General features: G+C 40.6%; 1 protein-coding gene across 1 annotated transcript in view; it reads left to right on the forward strand.

Moving 5' to 3' along the window:
- Phlpp1 (PH domain and leucine rich repeat protein phosphatase 1) overlaps positions 1-26,667 on the forward strand; it is a 213,732-nt gene that overhangs the window by 84,449 nt on the left and 102,616 nt on the right. Inside the window, exons 2-3 of the mRNA XM_031379886.1 lie at positions 15,921-16,117; positions 21,815-21,940. Of these exons, the coding sequence (XP_031235746.1) occupies positions 15,921-16,117; positions 21,815-21,940 (323 nt within the window). The remainder of the gene's footprint in view (positions 1-15,920; positions 16,118-21,814; positions 21,941-26,667) is intronic.

The following is a 26,667-nucleotide window of genomic DNA, read 5'->3' on the forward strand; positions in this document are numbered from 1 at the left end:
CCCCCGCTTCCAGGAAGCTCCTAAGTCCACACTGGCCCTGGTGAGCCCTGGCTCCCACTCTGACTGGGTGGGTGTCCTCACTCATCTTGCTGCTCTAGATGCTGGTCCTTCCCTAGGCATTCATACCCTGTCCTCCTAGGGCCCTGCTCTTCTTGGGTATCCATCTCCATGTTTGCTCTCTGCCTGTCCATGTCTCTCTTTTGTCCCTGCTCTCCAGCCACATTATCCTTGCTTGTTTCTCCTACCCCCATGCTGGAGGTTGAACCTAGGGCCTTGCACATGCATAGTAAGTGCTCTTATTACTACACTACGACTCTAGCTTCTGCCTCCATTTCTCACTTGCTCGATTCCTTCTGTGTGTGTTCCAAATTTCCCTTTTTATAAGGACTATAGTAATTAGATTAAGACCTATTTTAAATCTAATAAATCCTTAATTTAGTTATATATGCAGAGATTCTGCTTATATATGAATTAATATTCTGTATGTTAGGGCCCAAACCTAACTTTAAGGGACAAATGGTGGTGGATAGCTCCCACTGTGATTTGAAGAGTAGAAACAAGGGAGCGTAAGTAAGAGGGCCTTGTTCTATAGGACAGCATAATGTCTTAGATTTAGACTCTGTCTGGGAGATACAGCAGGTAAGATATTTGTTGTCGACATGAGTCTAAGATGTGCGGTTGACATTTCTGGTTCAGTGGATGTAGAGCTGATAATCTCTCAGGGTTCACACTCAGTACACTGAAGTAATTTTAGAAGCTTACTGGCTTTTGTCAGCATCTCACGACTCCTCGAATGTTGTGGCAATCATTTTTATTTTTAAATTGCATTTTATTTTACATGTTTGCCATTCATTTAAAACATTGTAAAATATGTTTAGTATTTTATAATAATCATGTAGATTTTCTGTATTCCCTATTTTTCATTAAAGCATATGACTGAAGTAATGGAGCTGATAATTAAGTGTTATACTTCCAAGGTAGCTTGTTATTTTTCTAAGTAATTTTATTCCTAAAAATTTTTATTGGTATTATGGTTTTGGGAAACTCTGTGTTTTTAAAGATAGGTAGTACTTCCAAGGATAGTAGAAAATGAAGAAGGATTTCATGGTGTATTATTTGTATACCATGTTTGTATCTTACTGTCTAGTTTAGACTTAATTAATGAATGCTTGTTCTGTTAGGTGTTGTGAGTAGGTGGGAAATATGTTGAATTTGTAAGATCACGATAGTTTCCAGGATTGTTGTAGTTTTGTAGTTCTTTTCTATTGCTAAGAGCTCCTCTTAAAATAGTGAAATAAATAGGCTGAGTGGACCTGTGCTCAGTTATTATCCTCCTATACCCCCACTCCTCCAAAGAAGACCCCGGCTAGACGTGCCATGTGCCTTTATTAGTCTGGATTTCTAGACAGGGTATCAAGAGCCATGATACCTTCATTTCTATAGCATTTACTTTTAGGATTTCAAAATCAAAACACTTTATTGTGCCTTACATCTATTTAGGGCTCTGTTAGGTGAATTGCATAGTATTAATTACATGGTATTAGGTTTTATAAACACTTTCAACTACATTGTACTGAAAAGTATTAACAATACTGGCTATAGATAGTAAATGCTTAATCTTTGAATTAAAAAATGAAGAAAATTAGACTTATTTAGATCAAGGGTCAGTTGTACAGTCAATGGTTGTTCCAAGAATTATTGTCCCATTGGAGCATCAACAATGTTGTAATTTGTCAAGATGGGATCATTATTGATTAACTTAGGCTCTGAGTCCAACAAGAAGTACCCTTAGAAGAAAATAGTGTAGAAATACAAACAAGGATGGACGATGTGAAGTCAGAGGATAAGACTGGAGTTAAGAGACCACAAGCTGAAGAATGAATGTTAAGAATTGTTTGGTCCCACCAGAATTCAAGAGCCAGGCATAAGGTGGTTTCTCTCTTAGAGTCTCCAGAACCAAATCCACCAACACCTTGACTTTGGACTGTAGACTCTCAAGCTATGAGAAAATAAATTACTTAGGTCCATACAGTTTATGGTAGTTATGCAGCCTCTGGGTTCTAAGACTCGTTCGCAGTAGAAGCTGACCACCTCCTTCCTTCAGGGCCCTTTACTAGCAGCTCAGAGTCACTCCAGTGTTGGGGAATGGGCTGCTTGCCACGCTGTTGAAATCTGTGTGTCTGGACAAACTTGCTTACAGGTTTTCATTGTTTTGCTTGCATGTTGGAAGAACAGGAACCTAGTACTCTACTGTTGGCATTCCCGGCCCTAGAAACTTGCTCCAGTGAGAGTATAGTTTAGTCTGAGTGTAACTAATAAAGAAATCTTAGTTAATGCAGCAGCTATACAGATCAAGTGGGAAAGTATAATAGAAGTGTTTGTTTGTTTTTTTAAAGTTCTCTTGACTAAGTTCATGGCTGATCTGTCCAGGCAGGGAGCTCCATTTCAGCTGACACAAGAACTTAGGCTTCTGTCTTGTGGCTTACCCATGCCTAAGAGCCCTCAGAATCTGCTGGCCTGAGTCTTTCTGTCTGGGCAGTGGGTGGAAAGTATGTGGAGCACAGTGGAGTGTGGGCTGTTTCATAGGCAGTTCTGGAAATGGCATGTATGTCCCAGCCCACAGTTTGTTGGTCTGGACCAGTATATGGCTTCAGTTGCATTCCAGGAGAGATGGAGAGATGTAACTGCCATGTATATTCAGGAATTAAAATTCAAGTTGTTAAAAACTTCAGCAGTCTCTGGCTAAACAACACATTGTAATTTTTGTATGTTCATATAAAAATAGATCTATTTTGCATTATGCAGTGCTTGCCATTTTAAAGTGACAGTTACTTTTCCTGTGTGTATTCTAAGTATTTCCTACAGTTTTAGTGCCATTTTATGATTTGTATAACAACAAAATCTTTAATATTTCTAGAAGAGAAGTTTAAAGTAATTATGCTGATAATTCTAGACAAATATTTTGTTCAGTTGTGTAAACTGAAGATTATTAGAGGGTAAAAGGATTTGTTTTCAGACACCCATTTTCCTGTGTCTTTTTTTTCCTTTTCCCAAATTTCAGCTGAAATTTTATTGTTTGAATAATTTGCTACATAGTTGAAAATTGTGGCTTTCTTTGGGCTAAACAGATTCATTGTGTTCATGTCTCTAATAGGTAACTTATAGAACACATAGTGTATTCCACATAATAGGTTGGGCATTGAGCTTGCACCTTAGTGAAAAATTTACCAATATTTTGCCTGCACTAGGATCTACAAGTCATTGGCTGAGATTAGACTAGAAGGACTCCAAAACACACTGGGAATGGAGATATAAAAAGTTCCCCTGGTAAATACTGTCTGGTTTGTGAATATGTCTCGTAAGGAACTGAGTCAGTACCCTAGATCTGAAAGACTGTTCCATGCAGCTCTGTGATAGAAGCACTCCGCAGCCCACGGTGGTCAACTGCGTGTGGCGTGTGCCACTTTGCATTTGCTGCTCTTGCTGGGTGTTGAGGGTGTATTTGCTCTTGATGAGTGTACTCACCAGGGCACACAGCTCTTTCCTTCTTTGTTTTCTTTCCTTCTTTTCCCTTTAGGTTTTCTTGTGGTAGAAAGATTTTTTTTTAAGGTGGTTGGAAGCAAAAAGGGTAACATTATAGAGTGCTAGATAAATTAGAATGTGTTTTAGTAGAAATACAAAAGTTTTTACCATTAAAAACATCTGGACTTCAACCCCCCCTTTCTTTTTAGGTGTTTACTTCCATTACGGTAGTATGTCTGGGTTCATTTTAATAATATGTCTTCCCCTTTTTCTCTTTTAAAATTCTTATTTTCTTCCTTTTTTTTTTTTGTTCTTAGACTGTCTGGAATGATGGAAACATATGCAGAAGTGAGGCTTTTGTGTTGTTGTTGCTGTTGTTTGGTTCACTTTGATTGATAGCTGTTTTACAGCCAGTGCTAGAAAATGCAGTAACAGCGATAAGGATTCTGTAGTAACACCTCTAGCACTTTATGAACAGCAGCTCAGTTACCTGCTAACAACGGGTCCTATAAGGCATAGTTGGCAAGCGTTTAGATAGCAAGACTGACAGCTTGGGAACGGTAGATGAAACAAGCTGGAGGAGATGAAGCAGAGTATAAAGGCGGTTACAGTATATCGATTTCAACTGCAGATATGTAGAGGATACAAATGTAGGAATTGGTAGCTATCACAACTTTATAATAGTGTAAAATAGATTATTCTTTTTTACTTTCAAACTTTTGATGCATGTATAAATTATGTATGTATGTATGTATGGATAGATGGATGGATGGATGGATGGATGAGATAGGGTCTAGTGTAGTTCAGACTGACCTTGAACTTCTGTGTACCTTAGTGTCGCGACCACCCTCGACCAGCAAGAATGACGCAACACACTCTCGGGCTCTTCTCCTGCAGTTTATTCAGGAACCTTTGAACAATCTTCTGACTGACTGACTGACTGACTGACTGACCCCGAGGAAAGCCAACCCACAGGTTAAATACTGTATGGTCAGCCACCCAGGTAAAGCCACGTGGTGCTATCTAACAGGCCCACATAGCGGAAGCAAGCCAGTTGACTCAGCCCATAACCAAATAAGGAGTTGTTTACTACAAGAGTGCTCGCCATCAGACTGGCGGGGGGCGGCGGCCAGTGCCATCTTTGAGGTGTGGTGCTTCGCAGTTCTCCACACCTTAGGATGTCTTTGAACAACTGATTTAATAACTTCACCTTCCAAGTGCTAGGATCACAGGCATCTGTCATTCTGCCTGGCTTGTTTTTAATATTATATTGAGAAAATTAAATGATCACTTTGTAGCTGTTTTATGTGCAGCTCTGAAGAAGTTTAAAGTTCTCTTCATTTCCTATGGAGTATCATAGGAGTGTGGAATGTTTTATATGTATATTTTTAGAGATTACTAATTAGTTGTGGGAGACTCATGTTTGGAATGGTGAGGCTTAGACATTGGATGAAGATGAGGTTATTGCACTTTTATTTGTGTGTGCTCATGTGTATGTGGGTATACACATATGGAGAGGGCAGAAAACAGTTTTGGGAATCAGTCTTTCTTCTATCATGTGGATCCAGTAGTCCAGCTTGGGATGGTCAGCCTTGCCTTTATTTGCTAAGACATTTAGCTGGATCAAGATTAGTGTCTTAAGTCAGTTTTGGTTTTTTTGTTTTCGTTTTTGTTTTGTTTTGTTTTTTGATTTTTCGAGACAGGGTTTCTTTGTGTAGCCCTGGCTGTCCTGGAACTCACTCTGTAGACCAGGCTGGGCTCGAACTCAGAAATCCGCCTGCCTCTGCCTCCCAAGTGCTGGGATTAAGGTGTGCGCCACTACCGCCTGGCTTAAGTCAGTTTTTACACTTTTGATTCTAGACTATTTGCCTTTAGTTAATTTAACATTGTTAGTCACAATATAATTATTATGGTTATATTTTTTAAACTGTATTTTAGAGAGTGGAATGGTGGCATAGATTCTCCAACAGTCACTCATGTTTAGTATTAGAAATTGTATCTTAGCATTTATTTAGAATTTTGTATATACCTGGATGGAGCACAGCACACCTAATAAAAACCTCTCACAGTGGAAATCTGACTTGGATGGAGCTGTGAAAGTCTTGTCTAGCCTTGTCTTCCTGATTTCCGCACATATACTGTTCATCACCTCTCAGAGACTTGACTCCATCAGAAGGAAGAAGCTGAACATAATGTCTGTTTTAGCAACCATACAGGTTTTTTTTTTCTTCCAGATTTAAGAATTTGTCATCCCTGAGATCTCTACAAGAGGTAGGAAGTACTTTTAGTTTTCTCAAGTCCAGCCTACCCTCAGGCCTGATTGCTGCTCAGCTTTCTCAGCTCCTCACTTATGGCATTTTACACTTAAATCCCTGCACCTTGTGACATTCTTTATGCAGAAGTACCAGAGTCTGGAAGGAAGGTGATGGAGTCTGCCTGAGTGATGTTTTGCTTAGAAAGTAGGAATTATAGGTAGCTCTAGTTGTTGAGTGCAGCACACAGACGTGTGACTTGCAGATCTGGGCAGGTCTCCTGTCTGTTGCAACAAAGACAACAGCAGCAGGAGTTAGTGCAGGTATTCCTGAAAGTAAGGGGCCAAGTAAGAAAGACAACTTAGGGAGGCTAAAAGACTGTAGGGATGTTATGTGAGTTCTGCATAGCGAACAGTATTAGCCTGCCATTTAGGGGAAACAACAGGTGGAAGACTTTGGGCTGAGAGTGAAGACTAATTTGAAATTTTCCAAGTGTGTTTTCTTTGTCAGCCACTGTGCTGGTTCCCTTTCGTCGCCATGATACAAGCAAGACTCAACTGGCTTCAAAAGAGGCAACTCACCTCTAAGGAATGACTTTCATTAGGCTGGCCTGTGGGCTTATCTCTGGGTTATTTTCTTCACTAGTGATTGGTGTGGGACAGCCTAGCCCACTGTGGAGACTGCCACCCCTAGGCAGCGGGGTCCTGGCTTATAAGGAAGAAGTTGAACAAGCTGTGAAGGAGCATTTCTCCAGGTCTCTGTTAAAGTTTCTGCCCCCAACGTCCTGCTTGGCTTCTTTCAGTGATAAACTATGATGTCACAGTATAAGCCAAATAAATTCTTTCCTCCCCAAGTTGAGTTTGGTCACTGTTTTATTTGTAGACACAAAGAAGGAAACTAGGATTGTTATTCATCTGTTGTTCCTGGAACCAGAGGGGGAGAGACGGGAGAGGGAGAGAGAGAGAAAGATAGTTATCACTGAATGCAAAGCTGTAACAAAACCAACACCTAAAGAAACCTTCTTTAAAATACACAGCCCAAGAACAGACCTAAGCATCGACTACTAAAGCCAGCTAATCCACTGTTCTCCTTGGTGCATAGAGGGTAGAGTTAAAGGTGCCTGAGAACTTAAGCTAGTTCATTTTACCTCCAGTCTGGTTCATTTGCTTCTGTGGTTCAAGCTAATGTAATCAAATGCTACAGAGCCTCCGTTAAAGGAGCCATGCACCCAGTGCTGAAGTTGGTGTGTCTCAAATTATACTCTTACTCTAAACCTCAGTTGAGTCTAAAACTCTAGGAGGTGAAACCCTACAATCTGTTTTGCAGGCTTCCAGGTGATTTGGTGTGTATGCTAAGAAGTTGGAGGCCTTCCACTCGAACTGGTTTCCATTCAGAATTTTTGTTGAGCCATACAGTTACAACAATAATCTTATAACTTAAATGTTCATAACTAATTTTGCTATAGCTTATTTGAGAGTTTGCTCTGGTAGATTTCTCTTCTCACATTTGAATTACTTTAGCTCTGTTTACTGAATCATTAAGACCACTGGGGAGAGTACACATTTCCTGGCACTACTTAATGAATATTGTAAAGCAAATTGTAGCCTCTGTTAGAATTTTCAAGGCTTAAGAGTCTCCAGCAGCTTGAGAACTATATATAATCCCAGGCAAATTGAGTAGCTATCAGGAAGAAGCAAGAATTACTGGGCAGCTGACTTGATGTATTTTGATCTGATGCATAAAGTAACCCTCCCCCAATCCAGTTAGTGGCTGGTTGTCATTTTCATTAGCTAAGAGCAAGCAGACTTAAGGCTGTTTCAGAGCTCCTGCCAGGGCTTGTCATTGTGACCTTAGCTTCTTGGTCTGAGACAAAATTATGGGTATGGTTTAGGACTCAGGTCTCTAGACTCTTACAGGGTCATTTTAGTCTATTTGCTGGCTTTTGAAATGGCCCTAGACGAGTGATTAAATTCATCCTTTCTATCACTGGAACTAGTCAAAAGGATTTAGGGATTTGAGTCCAATAAGAACACACTTTATAGTTTATTAGTGCTTAAGCTCAAAAGATAGTGCTGTTGAAGTGAGCATTGAGTGCTGTCACTTATCCAGGGGCCATGTTGAATTTCTCCATGACCGGCAGAGTTCTCAGATACTCCTAGGTTTTGTTCATGAAGGCTCATAACATTTGGCAGTTGTTTTGGCAGCTTAATGTGCTATTCTTACTCTTTCTTTACTATTTCCAGGTTTAATAATTTTTTACAAAGTTTTATATATTTTTAGATTCTTTTAGAGAAATATAAGCTATTATGTTTTTACTATGTTCAGGAAACAGAACTAAGTTAAACCAACATAGTAAGGGACACTAACTTGTCAGTGTCCTCAAACTCAGTGGTTCAGAGTTTTAAACCTTTATTTTCCCATAGTTTCTCTGAGTGAGAGCTTAGGAGTGAGCTTGCTAAATGTCTGGCTTAGAGTCTGTCATGAAGTTTGTGGTCATATGTCCCAGGGACTGAAGTTCTTTGGGCTTGACAGCAGTGTCAACATGTTTGTGTTAGGGCTTACATGGCAGGTGGTTAGAGCCTCAGGTCTGCACTGGCTGCTGGCGAGAAGCTCCTGTACCTCCTCTCTTTGGCCTTTCATCAGTTTGTGTTCATGCTTTCATGACCAAGCAGCAGCTTCTCCAAAGAGCTTTGTCTCTATAAAATCCTAGAAAGTAGGTGGTATCCTAGCCCTGTGCCTTTTATGACCCACTTCTGAAGGTTGCAAGCCACTACTGTTCTTTCTACCATTCTTTTTATTAAGAAGCTAGCCACATAGAAGAGGAATGGAAGGTGGATCCAGCTTTTGGGGAAAGAGTGTAAAAGAATTTGCAAACATGTTTTTTGTTGTTTTTTTGTGTTTTAAATGTGCATATATTTGTGTGTGTGTGTGTCTATGCTACTTGTATGTAGTTGTCCATGGAGATCTGAAGAAGAGAGTGTCAGATCCTCTGCATCTGGATCTGCAGGCAGTTTTAAGCTGCCTGACATAGCTCTTGTAGTGGACCTCCTGCAAGAGTGGTTCACACTCTTAACCACTGAACCATCTCTCTTCAGCCCCTGCCTCAGTAGGGAAAGGTACTTGCTGTCAAGTCTGATCACCTCAGTTTGAACCTTAGGACTCACATGGTAGAAGGAGAGAACTGACTTCTGCAGGTCACTCAAGCACATACAGAATAAACAAGTACATAATTAAAAAAACAACAGCAACAAAGGCTCTAGGGAACACTCAACAGACATAGTTCATTGGCAACAAAATCATAGTTCAGTTTTTTCAGGAAGTAGGCTGCATAATCAGAGCTTGGGTGCTAGAGAGAAAAGAGGACCCAGGGAGGTAAAGTTCTAGAAATCTGTAGAAGGTCCTCACTGAGACATAATGAGTACCAATCAGAGCATGCACGTGAGGAAAGTACACAAAGCTGGGAAAACACTGAAGCTGACTGGCAGAGGTCATGCCTGATACACATGCGGCTTAGGAGTAAGTCAGATTTCTACTAGCCAGAGTAGAAAAGAGGATTCATCAGAGTATTGGTTGCTAGTATTATTATTGACTTAAGACTGCTCACCTACAAATAAATTTACAAGAAATACATGGTTTCCAAATAACTGTTCTAGGACAGTTCTGTATTTGTGGAAACACAAATTAGCATTCACTGGGTTAGAATTCATAGCAAATGGTATTCAAACAAAAATTATCAGTGATGTGGAAAAAGGACCCATATTGAGAACAGTCCCTGAGCGAAGCTGACATAGCAGCAGCGTAAGGGACAAGATTAACTGCAAGGATATATACGCAGCTTCTGTTCTTATGTTTTGTACAAAAGTGTGTGTGTGTGTGTGTGTGTGTGTGTGTGTGTGTGTACCCAAATTGAGCTTCTGGACATATGCTAGAACATATACTAGAACTGATTTGAAACAAAACAGATTTAAACAGTGCAGAACAAAAGCTTAGTGAACAGAAGATACATTAGTTGGCACAGCTAGTTAGGAAAGCAAACAGAAAGAACCTCTTGCAATTATATTTTCAAGTATTTAATTTCGTATGTATAGTTGGAAACCACAAAGAGAACTAGTGAGTTGAGAGAAAGTACTTGAAGTACTAACAGCTGGCAAAATTCTCAGTTTTGACTATCATTTCTAAGTCTTGTGTACAAGAAATGTGAAGGAATATGTCAAAGTCAGGTTTCAGGGAACTGGGGAAATACTGAGCTTGTGAAGTGCTGGCCTTGAAAACATAAGGACCCATGCTGACTCCAGGCCTGAAAATGCCTGCTGTGGTGTTACACACCAGTAATCTCAGTCCAGGACTGTGGAGGTGAGAGAAACCTCACCACTATGGTTATGGACAGAGATTCTCACACTCATGATGGTCTCCTGGCCTTCACATGTACACCCTCCTGCTACCATGCATTAAAGAGAAAAAACCAATTGCTTAAAACTAGCAATTCAAGATTTTATTAATCTTGAAAAGGCCAGCAAGGCAGCGGGTGACATGCACACTTATAGCAGCATACCAGATTTAGAAGGTGCTGCAAGGGCATATTCAGAATTCTAAAGAAGAAAAAGACTGTTAACCGAGAGTGCAGTGCAATATCACTTAAAAACAACAACAACAACAACAAAAAAAAAACCCAAAGAACAGAAAGGAAAAGCACACAGATGTTATTATTAGCAGATCTGTACCACAGGAAAAGACTAAGATACTGAGGCAGAATGAAAATAATCTCACATGGATTGGATCTATATAAAGGAATGAAGAGTCCTGGAAATGATAGATATAAAAGATATTAGAATTCTCTCAAAGTAATTTAATGTTTATAGTAAAACTTAAAATTGTTTGGAATGTAATTTGAGGAAATTTGATAGACTCTTGCCCTTAATGTCAACATCATTTATTTTCTTGAGGTCAGTCACATGGATCCAATTGCATTTGTCTGCCAGATGTGATATTTAATTACATATATATATAAGTATATATATGTATATATGTGTATGTGTGTATATAGTCTGTGTATGTGTATATATATATGTGTGTGTGTATGTGTGCACACGTGTGTGCGCTCGTATGTGTGTGTACATGCTGTGTGTATGCAGGTGTCCAGAGAGGCCCTGAGATGTTGTTGAGTCCACTGGAACTGGAATTACAGGGAGTTGTAAGCCATTTGTTGGGAACTGAATAGGGGCCTCTGCAAGAGCAGCAAGTGCTCTTAAACTCTGTGCCATTTCTCCAGCCTTCTATACATGTTTTTTTCCTTAATTTTACTCCTTCTAGAGTCCATAGCTTTCTTTCATGTTATTTTTCAAGTGACTTTATGTGGTATAGAAACATTAAGTAGCTGGTTTATAGTGAGCACAGAATTGAAATTCATGAGTATAAAGAATACATTTGTTGGAGAAAAGTCTTACTTTGCAAAATGAGTAGCAGATGTATTAAATTTTTTAGATTTATTGCCATAAAACAAAAATTTTGGTGGTGATGCTGAAAGCAGCATTTGGTCTGTGACTACCAGGATTCCATCATTGTAGGTCTTTTAGAGTTGTCAGAAAGCCAAGTGATTGTCATACATGTCTCTAACCACATCCTGAGAAATGTTGCTGTAAGCTGTGTAGTTCAAGGAAGATTTTCTTAATATTCCTAGAATTTTGAATAGGTCTGGTTTATAGTGGATTTTTTCTTTCATTCTTCCTTCCTTTCTTTTTCTTTCCTTTTCCTTTCTTTTTTCTTTTTTCTCTTTTCTTTCTCTCTCTTTCTCTTTCTTCCTCTCTCTCTCTCTCTCTCTCTCTCTCTCTCTCTCTCTCTCTCTCTCTCTCTCTCTCTCTCTCTTTCTTTTTCTTTGAGGATGGCTGCTAGGAGTTTATTTTCTCCTTGGTACAAAGCACAGTTATAAGATCAGGAAAGCTGAGTGCTGTGAATCAAGAGGTGACTCTGTTCAGTTCCTGCTGGTGTCTGTTGCCGCAGCCTTCCTAATTTACTGGGTGAATGGATGGAGCTCTGGCCTAGCACCACTTAAGCCTGGGGTGGCTAATGGTTCTGCCAGCTTAGGATGGGTCTCTGGTGTTGGCCTGCCCAAGATGGATGACTGATTTTTCTTTATGGTTTGAGGGATACTGAGGCTTCTGGAGGGGAGAGGAGTATCTGGGAAGGGAGGAGCCTTCTGCTCAGGAGACTGTAGCTCTGTGTCACTGTATCTGTGACTGGAGGGTGGCTTCCTGAAAAAGAAGCTGGCCCATCAGTGGTCTGAGTTGGCCTTGGACAGATCCAGGATGTAGGGCATGGCATCCCTTGTGTGTGAGTGTGTGTTTGCATGTGTGTGTGTGTGTGTGTGTGTGTGTGTGTGTGTGAAAGAGAGAGAGAGAGAGAGAGAGAGAGAGAGAGAGAGAGAGAGAGAGAGAGAGAGAGAGAGAGAGAGAGAGAGAGAGAGAGAGAGAGAGAGAGAGAGAGGGAGAGAGAGAGAGAGAGAGAGAGAGAGAGAGGAGAGAGAGTGAGTACTAGGCACATCTGCAACTAGCAGTTGCAGGATGAGGAGCCCAGGTGTCACAGCCACTGGAAGTGATGGCTGACATGCTTCAGGGCTTGCATTCTGCGGAGACCTCAGTGGTGACTTCTTATGGGCCATGGCACAGTCATGGGTTGCAATGCCTGGGCTTTAGGCTGTGGGGCCTATTTGCAGGGATAACACATGGAAGACTGATACTCGAGGATGCGGATGATGAGTCGTAACCGTCTTCATGGGTCAGTGTCTTTGCGGGGGATAGTATAGATCACCATTAAAGAACATTACATATGCATATCCATGTATGCATGCATACATGTATGCATATGCCACAGAACAGAGGACAGCTTCTGGAAACTTTCTGTGTTGGGTACCAGGGATTAGATTCAGAACTTCAAGCTTAGGGGCAAGTGCTGAACCTGCTGAACCAACCATCTTGCTGGCTCTAGCCCACCAGTTCTGCTATGTGCCAAGTGAGCAGGCAGAAGAGAAAGTGTGTGCGTGTGTTTTTAAGTGTCTGTTGTCTTATGTCTGTTTCAGCCTGAAATGTTTGTTTTTAGAGTATATCCTGAGCCATGAGAATGTCTTGAGCTTACAAGGGGTTAGAGTAACATTTCTACAGCCCAAACTATACCCATTGTCTTAGCTTTTAACTGGCAGACCACAACTTCCTGGGTGTTACTGGTATTTGTTAGAGCACTGGAAATTGGAATAACTTTAAATTACAATTATTGAGGCTACATAGTGACAGCTAAAATAATTCCAGTGTTGGAGAATAAGGAAGTTTGGCACAAAGGAGGGTGTGTCTGTGTGGCTGCTTAGGTCTTCATTACCTCAGTCACCTTCGTATTCTCCAGAGTGCAGCTGGCACACAGCCAGTTCTGCAGGTGTGTCTGATCTGGAACACCCAGGAAGAAACAACTAGAGTGAAATACACTCAGAACAACATGGGGTAGGTGGAGTGAGAGTGTAGGGTTGGGTAGGCAGGTGGGGATTTGGTTCAGAGTAGGCCCTTTGGTGTTTTCTGAGAAGAAACCTGTCTTGTCCTTGGACTCTGACTATGTGGAACTCTTGGGGATTTTCCTGACTAGAAAATAAAACCCAGTCTTTGTTGATATGCCCATTCTATTAAGGCTTCTTTCTGACCTCCATCAGTCTGTCTGATGATTTCCTTGGGCTTTCTCTAGGAGGTATTTGGATTTAGAGAATTGAAGGGCTCTCTTATATACCCTGGTTTTGTTTTTTCTTCTTTTAGTCTCTATAATACTTATTTGCAAATCTGGATAAATGTGATAGGTTCTGTGTGTCCTTGAAGCTTCTCTGACATTAAATAATATATCTACTTCTGTATTCACACATGTGTGTGGAGGTGTGAGTTTGTTTAGATCAGATCCTTTGTTGGAGAATGTTACTTTATTTTACAGTCAAGGAAATTGGGTTTTAGGATTCAGGTATTATTTTAGTCCATTTTCATTTTTCCGTAGAATCTTATCTGTTCTCTGTGTCCTCTCTGGGAGAAAATCTGTCACATACAGTAGGTCTTAAACTGGACTCATGTAGTAACTGGTATTGGTTGTCAGCTTGACGTACTTGGGGAGAAGGAACCAAACCCCAGGAATGCCTCTATCAGATTGGTCTGGAGCATATCAGTGGGACATTTTCTTGGCTACTGATTGAAAGAGGAGGGCCCTGCCCACCGTGGGCAGTACTATGCCTAGGCTGGTGGTCCTAGGCTGTATAAGAAAGACAGCAGGTAGAGAGCAAGCCAGTAAGAGCCCTCCATGGCCTCTACTGTAGCTCCACCCTTCAGAATCCTGCCTTGAGTTCCTGCCCTGTCTTCCCTTCGTGATAGACGGTGACCTGTGAGCTGAAATAAACTCTTCTTACTTTGAGTGTTGTGTTTATCACCACATGAGAAAGCACAGCAGGACACAGGTATCTTCCTTTTTTGACATAAATGAGCATATGCAGATGGGGACCGTGACATTGGCAGGTTCTGTGTGTTATGAACAGTCTCCTGGCTTCCTCTGTGCTGTGGGCAGATTGGCACTGCTGGCCAGCAGCACAGACCCCTTCCTGTGGGAAGCTTGAGCAGGATAGTTTTTGACTGGGCACTGGCTCAAATAACTGTACCATCACATTTCATCCTTGGCCAGCCAGCATAAAATTGGGAGGGTGAAGTAGTCATTTTATAAAAACAGTTTGGTATGCTGGAAGAGGAAGTAAATGAGAACATGCTATTTTATTAGAAAAAAAACATCTCTGCTCAACTGTGTTTATTGGGTGAGTTCAACACTCTCTGAATCCCCGTTAAGTCTATTCTAAGTGCTGCTGGCTCTTCTGGCTCCATGCTCAGTGGGCGTCAGGCATCTGTCAACTCTTGGGGTCTTTGTTGATGTTTCTTTATTGTGTGTATGCTGCCATGCAGTGTGCCTGTGTGAAGGCCAGAGGATAGCTCTCTGGGGAGTTAGTGTTCTCCTTCTGCCATGGTTCTCGGGGTCAAACTCAGCTGTCAGGCTTGCACCATTGGCCTGTCATTGCACCATTGCTGGCCTCTCAACTGTTTGTTCATTTTTAATAATACAATATCTCTTGACCTTTTTACCCTCCTGGTCCTTGGTGGCTAGAGTTCTAAATAACTCATTTCTCACTTGGGTCCTGATGCTGGACATCTATCTCTTATTTTTTTCTGATGTATTCAGCATCTGACTTTGGTTGATTTATTATTATATGTAAGTATTATATGAAGTAGACACTTCAGACACACCAGAAGACACACTTCAGATCTCATTACAGATGGTTGTGAGCCACCATGTGGTTGCTGGGATTTGAACTCAGGACCTTCAGAAGAGTAGTCAGTGCTCTTAACTGCTGAGCCATCTCTCCAGCCCATGGTTGATATTTCTATAGCTCCCATCAATGTGGTGTCTGTCAGAGCAGAGTCTCTGCTGTTGACGGGACTTGCCTGAAGGCAGTGTGTGTTCACATCCTCCTTCAGAGCAGTAGCTCCTGAAACGTCTCCGTGGATCTCTAACTTACAGTGTTGTTCTCTGCCTCCACTTGTCTGCACCAATCACAGATGCTACAGTGCTCAACCTGCGTCTTGTGCTATGCTCCTATCAGAACAATCACTTTACCTTTCCTTTTTAGGAGGTGCACATTGGGTAAGTGTGGAGAGAAAACCAGCACTTAGTCCTACCAAGACTGATTATTTATTAAGTGTGAGATACTGAATGTTTATTTTCTATCTCAGCCCATAATATTTTCTTCTTAGTTTACTAATGACTAGATCTTGAATCTATCTCTTATAATAATGTAAAATAAATGATAAAGAAGTAGGAAATAAGAAAGGGCCTAAAACAGTCTTTTGCTTATGTTTAAAAAAAAAAGGTTGTACTCCATTTGATATTAAAATACACATCAGGAATAATTATGGTTGTTTTTGTTGCCATAATTCCACAATGACTTTGACTGAATTTTCTTTTAGTTATCAGTTAGTTTTAACTACCTAAAATTATTGCTTCCTAATTAATTTATCTGGTATACAGCTGAGGGGAAAAAAAGCTCATTTTTAAAGACTTAACTTATAACATGTTTACTTGTGTTTGTTTTAGGAAAGCCTCATAGCACTGGGAGCTCTGAGCGGATTCAGCTCTCGGGAATGTACAATGTCCGAAAAGGCAAAATGCAGTTGCCAGTGAACCGATGGACAAGACGCCAGGTCATTCTGTGTGGGACGTGCTTGATAGTGTCATCTGTGAAAGACAGCGTGAGTGGGAAGATGCATGTTCTGCCCCTCATTGGTGGAAAAGTAAGTAAAGCAAGAATACTGACACTTATTCCAGCATTTGTAAGGACCTTCCATCCATTTCGGTAATAAGAAGGACATGGATTTGACCTGTCTGAACTCTTTCTTTTGCTGTGTTTCACTGGTGGGCATTGTTGTTTACTGGAGCTGTAGAAATAACAATGCCATTGAATTACAAGAGAGAGTAGACTAACAGAGTGTCATTGTTCTGTTTTAGAGTGCAGATGGTAACATCCTTATAAGTAGGCATCCTTTGTGCTGTCAAGCACACAGCCCAGAGTATGAGACACTGTTTCTAAGTCTGCATGTAGGAATAAGCAAGTGTGATGATGGAGGTTAGTGTCTCCCGGTGCCACACTCGGGCCAAGCTCGCATTGCCTTCTGCTTAGTGACTAGTGGGATTAGCATCTGTAGGTTACTATGAACTGGAAATGGCACTCATACACTTGACAGGTATTTCCAGCATTATCGGTTGCTTTTCTTTGGGCATGTTAACTATTTTAATGTTCATTGCTTATAAAATAGAACTTGTTATTTTTGTAGGAAGTATTTAGTTCTCTGTTAGAAGAATGGCACTATAATCACATGTAAATGTTTGCTGTTTTTTTTTTAAATGATGCAATTTGTTAAAGGGGAAAGATTTGGATGAGAAATGGTTTGTTGGAATTGGGGACATCTGAAACAAGAGTTCTCTTTATATTTTTTTCTTCCTGGATGGGAAAGGAGGTGGAAAATTCAATTAGAGGAAAAATTAGAAGCCAATTTTCATTTAAAAATTCAATCTTAAAAAAATTGACAGATGTGTGATGTGTTCTAAGATTCAGAATTGAAGGTCAGTCTGTATGTGCATAGTTGGTTTGAGTTCAGCAGCTCTGCAGTTTGGTCTATCCTTGTGAGTGCCCTGGGCTAGTTGTCCTCCCCTCTACTGCACACACATGTCCTAGGAAGGCTGATGTTCAAGGTGTTTTCACAAGAGGTGTTTAGCCAGACTGAAGAACAGGTTTAGATCTATTCACTCTCCTATTTTGAAAGCACTGCTTGTTCACCTTCTCTGAGCACTAAGATTAGTGATTAAAACTATGTATGTAGTCAAGGATAACCTTGAACTCCTGATTTCCTGCCTGGGATCACAGGCGTGTGCCATCATGCCTCCCGTTAGTTTCATGTGGTATTGGAGATTGAACCCAGGCTTGACACATGAGAGGCAAGAGTTGCATGCAACCTGTTATTGAACATTTTTGTCTTTTCATGGATTACTGGAATTTTGTCATTAATGTTGCCACCATAGATGATTATTTTAAAATGCAAACATATTTAATGTTTGATGCTGTTAGACCTAAAGTCTGTCTCTCTGTGATGCTGGAGTTTGCACAGGCAAATGTGAATATAACATTATTAAGTATCTTTCTTGGGTGAAAGTTTGATCTAAGAAATGAGAGACATGATTGGTGCCTTTGAACAGCTAATTTCATATCAGGAGATGTAGGGTAAGTACGCCATCATCTACATTCTAATTGCAAGAGAGATTCAGAAAGCAAGAACATTGTGAGATGTTAGTGAAAGGGCAGCACTTTGGAGGGAAGAGAGAATTTTATAATGAAAGATGTAACGATAATAGAACTTGAAGGGTGAAAAATCTTTTGATATATATAGAGGAAACAAGGTTGTACTCAGAGAGGCAGAAAAGTGCATGGAGTGTTCAGGTAAGGTCAGAAAAAGCTAGCTATAATTAGCATTGCCATTCAGAGACTCATCCTGTTTCCCAGGCTTGCTATTGGACAGGCTTCTAGTATTGAGTGAATTGAAAGTTAATAGCTTCCGCTTTTTACAAGTAGATCTTGTCAAACCTGGTTTGCACTGTTTTAAAATAATGGAGCTTGCTGAAGACCTAGGTCTTTTAAAACCTGTTGACCCAGTTGGGAGAAAATAATTCACTTTCTGTAATTTGAGCTTTCATTAATGTTTGTGCATTTCTTTTTGTCATCCTGTTTCAGCTAGTAAAGGAAAACTGAGATCGAATGCAGAAACCTTTTTCCTTTCTGTTAATCTCCCTGTGGAAGAGCTAGAAGTGAAGCGTGTTGTAGGCTGGTCAGAATCTAGTGGTAGTTGCTATCGTCTCAGTTTTCCACGTCACCAGAGCATGATCAGTTTACAAGTGGCTTCATTGTTAAAGAAAGCTCACTTGGGCCAGTGAGTTGTCTCCATGGGTAGTGACACTTGCTGCCAAGCCTGATGACCTGAGTTCGATCCCTGGAATCCACATTGGAAGAAGGACAGAGCAAACTTCTGCAAGTTGTCCTCTGACCTCCATATGCACCTTAGCCCTTGTGAACACGGACACACATAAATAAGTGTAATATTTTAAAAAGTTAAACATCTCTTAAAATGTTGAAAATATTTTTAAGGTATATTTTGATTCATTGTGTAGTTATACTAAATTTACTCTTTAGAGTTAAGCAGATTTTTAGATAATGCATTTAAGTAAGGCTTTTTAATACCTATTCAAATAAAGATGAATGAATAATAAATGAAATAAATGTTTACCTTTTGTTTTGTATATTACAGAGAATTTTCTAGGATGGCCATACCTTTAGTTTTGAATGAGTGAGTTTATTAAGTATATAGCAAAGAAAAATAAAAGGCTAAGTATCAGATATGGAGGCAGATGATAGACAGAAGAGCATAGCAAACATCAAGTCAATCAGTGCAGACCCCTGGAGCAGTGTGACTACGAGGACAATAGACATGCTTGAGGTAGAGGCTTTTCACTGTGTAGATTTCATAAGATTTCATGTTTATATAGTTCCCATTTCTGAGTGTTCCAATCTGTAAATATTCCACAATTTTTAAAGTAACTTTTCTACTGATGAACATTTGGGTTCTTTCCAAGTTTTTGTTGTTATGTTGTTGTCGACAAAATCTTAGAGTGATATGTCTCCTGGTAAATACATTGTTTTGAGGCAGAATTTATAGTTGTTTATAAGATTATTTCTATGCTCAGGGACATTGGTATTATATAGACATGTTTTTGAGGTTCAAAAAGAGTGAACAGGCAGCTTACCCTTAGCCTGTCCTGAGACTGTCTTTGTTGAAAAGCCCATGCTTGGGCTCAAGGGCTGTATCTTGCTTTCTTCTTAGTACCCGTGTTTTCACTTCAATGTTTAAGTCTGCATTAAAACATTTTCATTAAACTTTACCTTTGCTTCCTAAACTGGCTACTCTTAAATTCTTTCAGCACTGGAGTGGCGAATCCCAGTTTGACCTGAGTCAAGGTCCTGGAAAATCTAGGGGAACTTCTTAGACTTAAGGTGACAGTGGGAGCTGTGCCTCCTGCCTCTGCGCCCCCACCCCCCCAGAACACTGATAGGATGGTAGGTCACGGGGGAACTCAGGGCACCCACATAGAAAACAAAAAAGACTGAAACACTAACTTTGAGGTTATACATGGTAACAGCCCCAGATCTTGATGGTTTCTAGCGGTGATTTCTCATTCATATCACGTGTCCACTAGGAGCTGGTGGCTTTTAGAGTTGATTTCTCTTTCTGTACACTTCTCTAAGAATCCTTCCTGATCCTCTGTGCTTCTGTTGTTTAATATATGTTCCCTATGGCAGAGGAAAACATAATTGTATCACTCACTGGTTCTTATCTGCTTGAAGACTTAGTTCTATTTGTGTCTGTGTGAGGGTATGTGTATATGTGAGTACAGGTGAGAAGGGTGTCTACTGTTCTTTGACTCATTCACCGCCTGCTCCCCTGAGGCAGGGTCTCTTCCTCAACCTCAGGCTCACTTCTTGGCTAGACTGAAAACCAACAAGCTCCAGCTATCTTTCTTTTCCCACCCACATGGGAGATATAGCCTATTGACTATAGCCATTTGTAAGGAATGCCTGGTGACTTTTTAATTGCTCTTTCCAGCCCCGCTCTTGTGTATTTAGATCTGAAATAGTGAGACACGCCACTCTTCTCAGGAGCTTATAGGCAGAATTGCTTATAATGACTTTACCTTTGTAAGGAGTCTGGGAAATGCTTAGAAGTATGTAGAGTGTTGTTGAATACCAATATCCTTGCTGCAAAGGATACTCTTGGCATTAAAAGGGGCAGTGAGGTTTCCAGAGTCAGATGCCACAGTGGGTTAGACCTTGGGTCTTGAGCGCAATCCAAATCCCTACAATGATATCCTAGAAATATACTGTCCATGATGTGCACCACAGAGCAGTTACTGAACTCTGCAATATGAGCAAATTCACATTACAAGATGACACCCAATTTGTTTGCCAAGGCATTATTTTACACCCACTCCAGTGTACATACCTGATTATCTTTTTATGTTTTTACCATGACTTTATATTAACTTAGAGTATATGTATACACATGTAAGTGTACATGGGTGGCATGGTGTATATACGGAGGTCAGAGGACAACTTGAGAGAGTCGATTTTCTCCTTCTATGATGATGTCACAGAAGGACTTGGGCATTAAATTTGGGTTGTTGGGCTAGATAGCAAGTGCCTTTACCCATTGAGTCACCAGATCATTCTTCTAAATTTATTTTCTTTTTAAGTGTGTGTGTTGTGTGTGTGTGTGTGTGTGTGTGTATGTAGGAGGGATGTACACATGAGCACTGGTACCTGTGGAGGCCAGAGGAGGAAGACAGATGCCCTAGAGCTGGTGTTATAGGATGTTGTAGGCTGCCTGATGTGGAATCAGAACTTAGGTCCTCTGAAAGAGCGCAATCTCTCTTTACCAGGGAGCCTTCTCTTCAGCTTCACTTTCTGTTTTTGTTGTTACTCTCATTCAGTATAGAGTTCATTCAGTTTTTGGTTTTGAAATGCTCTTGCTAATAAGTTCCACACTATGCAAATTAACTTTCTACTTTCTTTTCTAAATATTAGGATATGTTAATTTCCCCTTGTATTTGCTTGATTTCATTTTTACATCATACTTTTTTTGAAATCCCCTGAAGTGATTAGGAGTATGTGGTTGAATAGTGTGCCATGTGTGGGAGTGGCTTTGTGCTGTGGATTTGTAGGAACACTTGCCTAGCTTACACAGACCCTGGCAGCCATCAGCACTAAAGAAGAGGTGCTTTAGAAGTATCATTAAACACAAACAGATTCTCCTAAACACACACAGATTTTAAACTAATTTTCATTAATAGCTTCTGAGATCATTACCTTTTAAACATAGCATATCATAATGAGAGTTTAAGAATCATTTTGTACATTCTTTGTGACTTGGTTTACAGTCAGGACATTTTGTCAAGAAAGAGATAGGAGTTGGTGTAATATGTTTTATTTAATTTTTTTCTCTTTGTGAAGAATTTACTGTGAATAGATGCTTTTATTTTAACTATAAGCAGAAGAAACTCAAAGCCTTCTTGTAAAAATATTCTATGTAAAGAATAAGAAAGGAAGAGTCTGTACTGATTTTCAGTGGGAAGAAGAAAATTTCACTTGGGTGGTGAGTTCTAATAAAGATAAAAAAAATCCCCTTTCTTGATTTCACTTGGGTGGTGAGTTCTAATGAAGATAAAAAAATCCCCTTTCTTGATTTCCTTGTAACTAAAATTGGTTGGTCAGATGCAAGAATGGCTAAAGATGCTAAGAGGAGCACTAGTGGAGAGAGACGCAGGTCTAATTAAGGAGCCGTCCCCACACCCTCTGCTTCACTTGGTTTTGTGCTCTGTATCTTTCCCAGGTGGAAGAAGTGAAAAAGCACCAGCACTGTTTGGCGTTCAGCTCTTCGGGGCCTCAAAGCCAGACTTACTACATCTGCTTTGATACATTCACGGAGTACTTACGGTGGCTGCGACAAGTCTCCAAGGTAAGCAATACTTTTGAAGGAGCCTACAACCCTGCTTTGTGCCTTACTTAGTTCTAAAACACAGTTTTCTACACTGTGTTTTTCTCTCTCAGATATACTAATGACTAGCAACTTTCAGTGTTTAAAAGCTAAAGACAGGTGAAAATTAATACCTCTCACTAATTTTAGATGAGTATCACTGGCTTTGTCTCCTAGCCTCCAAACAAAGCATTTTAAAGAAAAAAGTTAATGTGTGCCCTTCCTTTCTTCCCTCCCTCCCTCCCTTCCTCCTCCCTCCCCCCTCCCTCCCTCCCTTCTTCCTTCCCCTCCCTCCCTCCTTCCCCTCCCTCCCTCTCCTCCCTCCCTCCTTCCTTCCTCCCTTCCTTCCTTCCTTTCTTTGGGAATTTCATCTCAGTATTTAAAATCATCTCCATTTCTCCTTCTTCCCCTCCAACTCTTTCTATTCCCCCATTCATTCACAAAGTTATAACTTCCTTAGTTATTAGGGGTATGTGTGTGTGTGTGTGTGTGTGTGTGTGAGAGAGAGAGAGAGAGAGAGAGAGAGAGAGAGAGAGAGAGAGAGAGAGAGAGACAGACAGACAGACAGAGACAGACAGAGACAGACAGAGAGACAGAGACAGGGAGACAGAGAGACAGAGAGACACAGAGAGAGAGTCTACTGAGTCCATTCAGTGTTGCTTGTATGTACGTGTGTTGAAGGTTTAGAGCTGACTACTTGGGACTGGATAACTATCAGGAAGCTCATCCTTGAAGAAAGCTGATGCTCCCTCTTTCATCAGCCACTCACTGCCTGCATCTCTTCATCTGGGGCAGAACCTTGTAACTGGCCCTTCAAGATAGCCACAGTGGTACAATAGTTGCATTCATTTCCTGAGATAGTTGATAGCTGTCTAATTGGACTTGAGGTCTACTCTTTGGGAGGGGATATATGCCTGGCACTGTAAATCTAGATTTAGCCAGCTACCAGTGGCTAGAGAGGTCATAGATTCTAGAGAGGACATACTATGGCCTTTTTCCTAATGCAATAAAATTTGTAACTATATTTTAAATATTTACCCTTCTATGTCCAGGTAAGTATACCTCTCACCCCATTCAGAGAAACTCTATTTGTGCAATAGATGGAAGTTGTTGCAATCTACAACTGGTAACAATACAAAGGATGCATGAGTGTGGGGTACGTAGACCAGACCAATGTATCTACGATGCAAATCTTACACCTAATGCTCAGAGACAGTTGCTGAAGTTGTTTGGCAGAATGGTTGTAAGAACCTGAGGACTAGGACATCTTCTGCGAGATAGTGTCTTCTACATGTGACACGGAAACTGCACCTATAAAATCTCAAAAATATGGTTGTTTAAATAAGAGCAGCGTAATGAAAATGAGTCTTTACAACTCATGTATGGCAGATGGAGAGATGGCTCCGGGGTTAAGAGTGCTTGGTGATCTTCCAGAGGACCTTGGTTCAGTTCTCATCCCTGACATGGCAGCTCATAAGCACCTGTAACTCCAGTTCTAGGAGCTCTCCTCTTCTATGACAAAAAATGCCATACCCACTTTTAAAAAAAAAAAAAGTAATTTTTTCTTAGATTTTTAGTTGAGTAGACTGGAATGATTATCTTAAGGTTACTGATCAATAACAGTAGATTGAGACTATTTTAGTGATTAGCCTAGGATAGGATAAATACAAAAGCACAGAACATGCTAGAAAGCTCACAAGCTTCCCTCATTTTCATATACGCCATTTAACTCTATGTAGTCTCCATTTTTCTATTCTGCTTTATTGAGTGGTTCCATTCTTTCTATCTTACCCTGGCTATTTTGTATTCCCCTAGTCCCATGTGTATTGTGCATGTATATTTGTGCCATGAGATAGCGCACCCATGTATTGCCACAGTGCCATATGAATAGGTGAGTGAGTGCTGATCTCTCAGGTTGTTGTGAGCAGGCGTTTGCATCTTAGTGTGAACTGATGGGCTGGATTGTTGCTCTAAGTGCTTGGGTTTTGGGTGTGTGTTTTAAATGATGGTCTCTGGGGTGCAAGAACATTACTCCAGAATTCATTGTCATGATTTTAAATTTACAATCCAGTTTGTTATCCAAGATGAGTATGATTCACACCGCTGCATGACGGAGCTATTTGTCAAGGGAGTGAGTGAGAGAGTAACTGGAGACAGTTGATGGAACTTAAGATTCTCCTAATGGAGGCGAATGGAGGCGAATGTAGGTTCCAAGTGCACAGGGAAACAGTTTAGAGCTGAAGTGGGAAGATGGTACTTCACTTCAGGGCTACCTGTGGGCTGACTGTGAGTGCACTATACACATGCCTGTGTGTTTTAAAATTCATCTTGTGCTTTTAGCTATTAGGAGATACACATAAATGAGATGTTTTGTATTTACATAGTTTTAGATATGTGTTCACTGTTAAGTGACACTGTGTGTTCGAAGCAGTAAGTCAGTTGCTGATGTCCTCCTCAGAATACAAAAGCAGCACAGGTCAAAGTAAAATAATTTCTTCTGTATTGAGATAATGATCTCAAGCCTAAGCCTTTTCATTAATTGCCTTGATCTGATTTAATGTTTACAGAAGTGTTGTAAAGAACTATCTCCACGTGACCCTTGTTCAGTTTCCTGAATGTGTAGTCATGGTGTATCTGTCAGAACCAGAGACCGACAGACCTTATTAGCATGTCCTTTTGGACTGCTGTCACGCCTGTATATGTCCTATAGTTCCTTTTCTGTTCCCTTTCTAATCCAAGGTACTGGATTTCACTTGGTATTTATGCTTTCTTGTCCCTGCTTCTCCACTACAACTTTTTTTTTTAGTATATTTTCTATGACTGACATTTTTCAGGAGTACAGTTGAGTTGTAGAATGTCCTGTATGAAATACTTTTAGTCTTATACACCACATACATAGTAATGTATGTTAGGCCAGATGTGAGCTGCTTGTATTAAAAGCAGTTGAGATACAAATTCTTAGTGATAAGAGTGTAGACAAGAGCATATATAAACTGCCAAGAAAACCACAGCAGTTGTTGTTGTTGACACAGTTATAACAACAAGATTGTCTTGTCTGTTAAGCACCGCACAGTTGGTAACTTAATATTCTAACTTTGTCAAGATTTACTCAGTACCTTCTATTGGTGAGGTGATTTATTCATACAGATTATAGCAAAGGAAAGTCTCGTCCCTATCAGTTGCAGGATTATGCTAATTAAAGAAATGGACCAAAAAAAAAAAAAAAAAAACCAGTTAATGGGACCAGACTGCAGAGGTGAGTCAGGGGTGTGCTTAACATGTGAATTTGGCCCACTGCACCCTCAAGGCAGCTCGCAATTCACTGTAACTTCAATTCTGATGCCCCTTTCTGGCCTCCTGGGCACCAGGCATACACATGATGCACATAGATGCATACAGGCAAACACAAATGCATGAAATGTAAAATAAATTAAATAAATTTGAAAATACATTTTAAAAAGAACTCAGCAGGTTCTCATAATATGCAATACAAGGTGCTAGGACAGAGAGTAGGGAAGAAGGGGCATTTAAAGAAAAATCATGGAAAAAGAGTGTTAGTGTTTGAAGATCTGGTGGGACAAGGTTGCCAGGTAGAGGTTAAAGACAAGGAAGGCTGTAAGCCTACACAAATGGTGTCTTAGGATTTATTGCTGTGAAGAGACACCATGACCAAAGCAATTCTTATAAAAGACACTATTTAATTAGGGCTGGCTTATTGTTTCAGAGGTTTAGTCCACTATCATCATGGTAGGAGGCAGGCAGTTGTGGTACTTGAAGAACTGCGAGGTCTCCATCTCCATCTGAAGGCGGGCAGGAGAAGACTGTTTTCTGGCGGCAGTCAGAAGTGTGGGGGGGGTCTCTTCTGTACTAGGTAGAGCTTATACATAGGACTGTAAAGCTTATCCCCACAGTGACATACTTTCCCCAATAGGCTGTACCTATCCAAACAAGGACATACCTCCAAATAGTGTTGTTCCTTGTGGGCCAAGCATTCATACACATGAGTCTATGGGGGCCAGACCTGTTAAATCCATTACAGATGGAATCTGAAATGAGCAAAGGAAGTCACAGTGGGCAGAGATCTTGTGCTATAGAATGATGTAGTGCTTTATTTATGTCGTGTATATAATGACAAACTGTTACTAAGCATTCTTCTGTAAAGTTCCATGTGTGATAACTGGATGAGACGGAATCAAGGGGCCTGATTAATCTAGTAGAGGTGTGTGTGTGGTGTTACCGCCCAGCAGTAATGTAAGAGAGAGGGTTATTCTGGGAAATGGAGTTAGAAAGAAAAGCAACAGTAAAAGAGAGTTTGGGAGAATATAGGGTGGCCAAAGTTATACCTGTCCACGTGGTTAGGTTAAAAAATTAGATGGGAGTCGTGAATGCTCAGCCATCTTCAATTTTAATGCCTGTTTGTTCCCAGTCAACAGTTAGAATAGGTGAGGTAAATCCCTCCCACAAGTTCGTCAGCATACCAGCCCAATCAGCGACTTCTTTTTGTCTCTTAGAGGTGGGACGTCCGATGTAGCTAGAACCAGGAACAAGGCGTGGCAAATAGCAGGAGGTGGGCAGAGAGGTGTGGTTATGAGAGGCAGGGCTCAATCCAGGAGGGTTACAGTGTGGGGTGCCACCTGCTGTAGAACTGGAGAGACCTGGGGAACAACCCTTGGGCATGTGTTTTGGTGGTTGGCAGAGTTGCTAATAAA

Source organism: Mastomys coucha, unplaced genomic scaffold, assembly GCF_008632895.1.
Source record: "Mastomys coucha isolate ucsf_1 unplaced genomic scaffold, UCSF_Mcou_1 pScaffold1, whole genome shotgun sequence".
NCBI classification, from domain to species: Eukaryota; Metazoa; Chordata; class Mammalia; order Rodentia; family Muridae; genus Mastomys; species Mastomys coucha.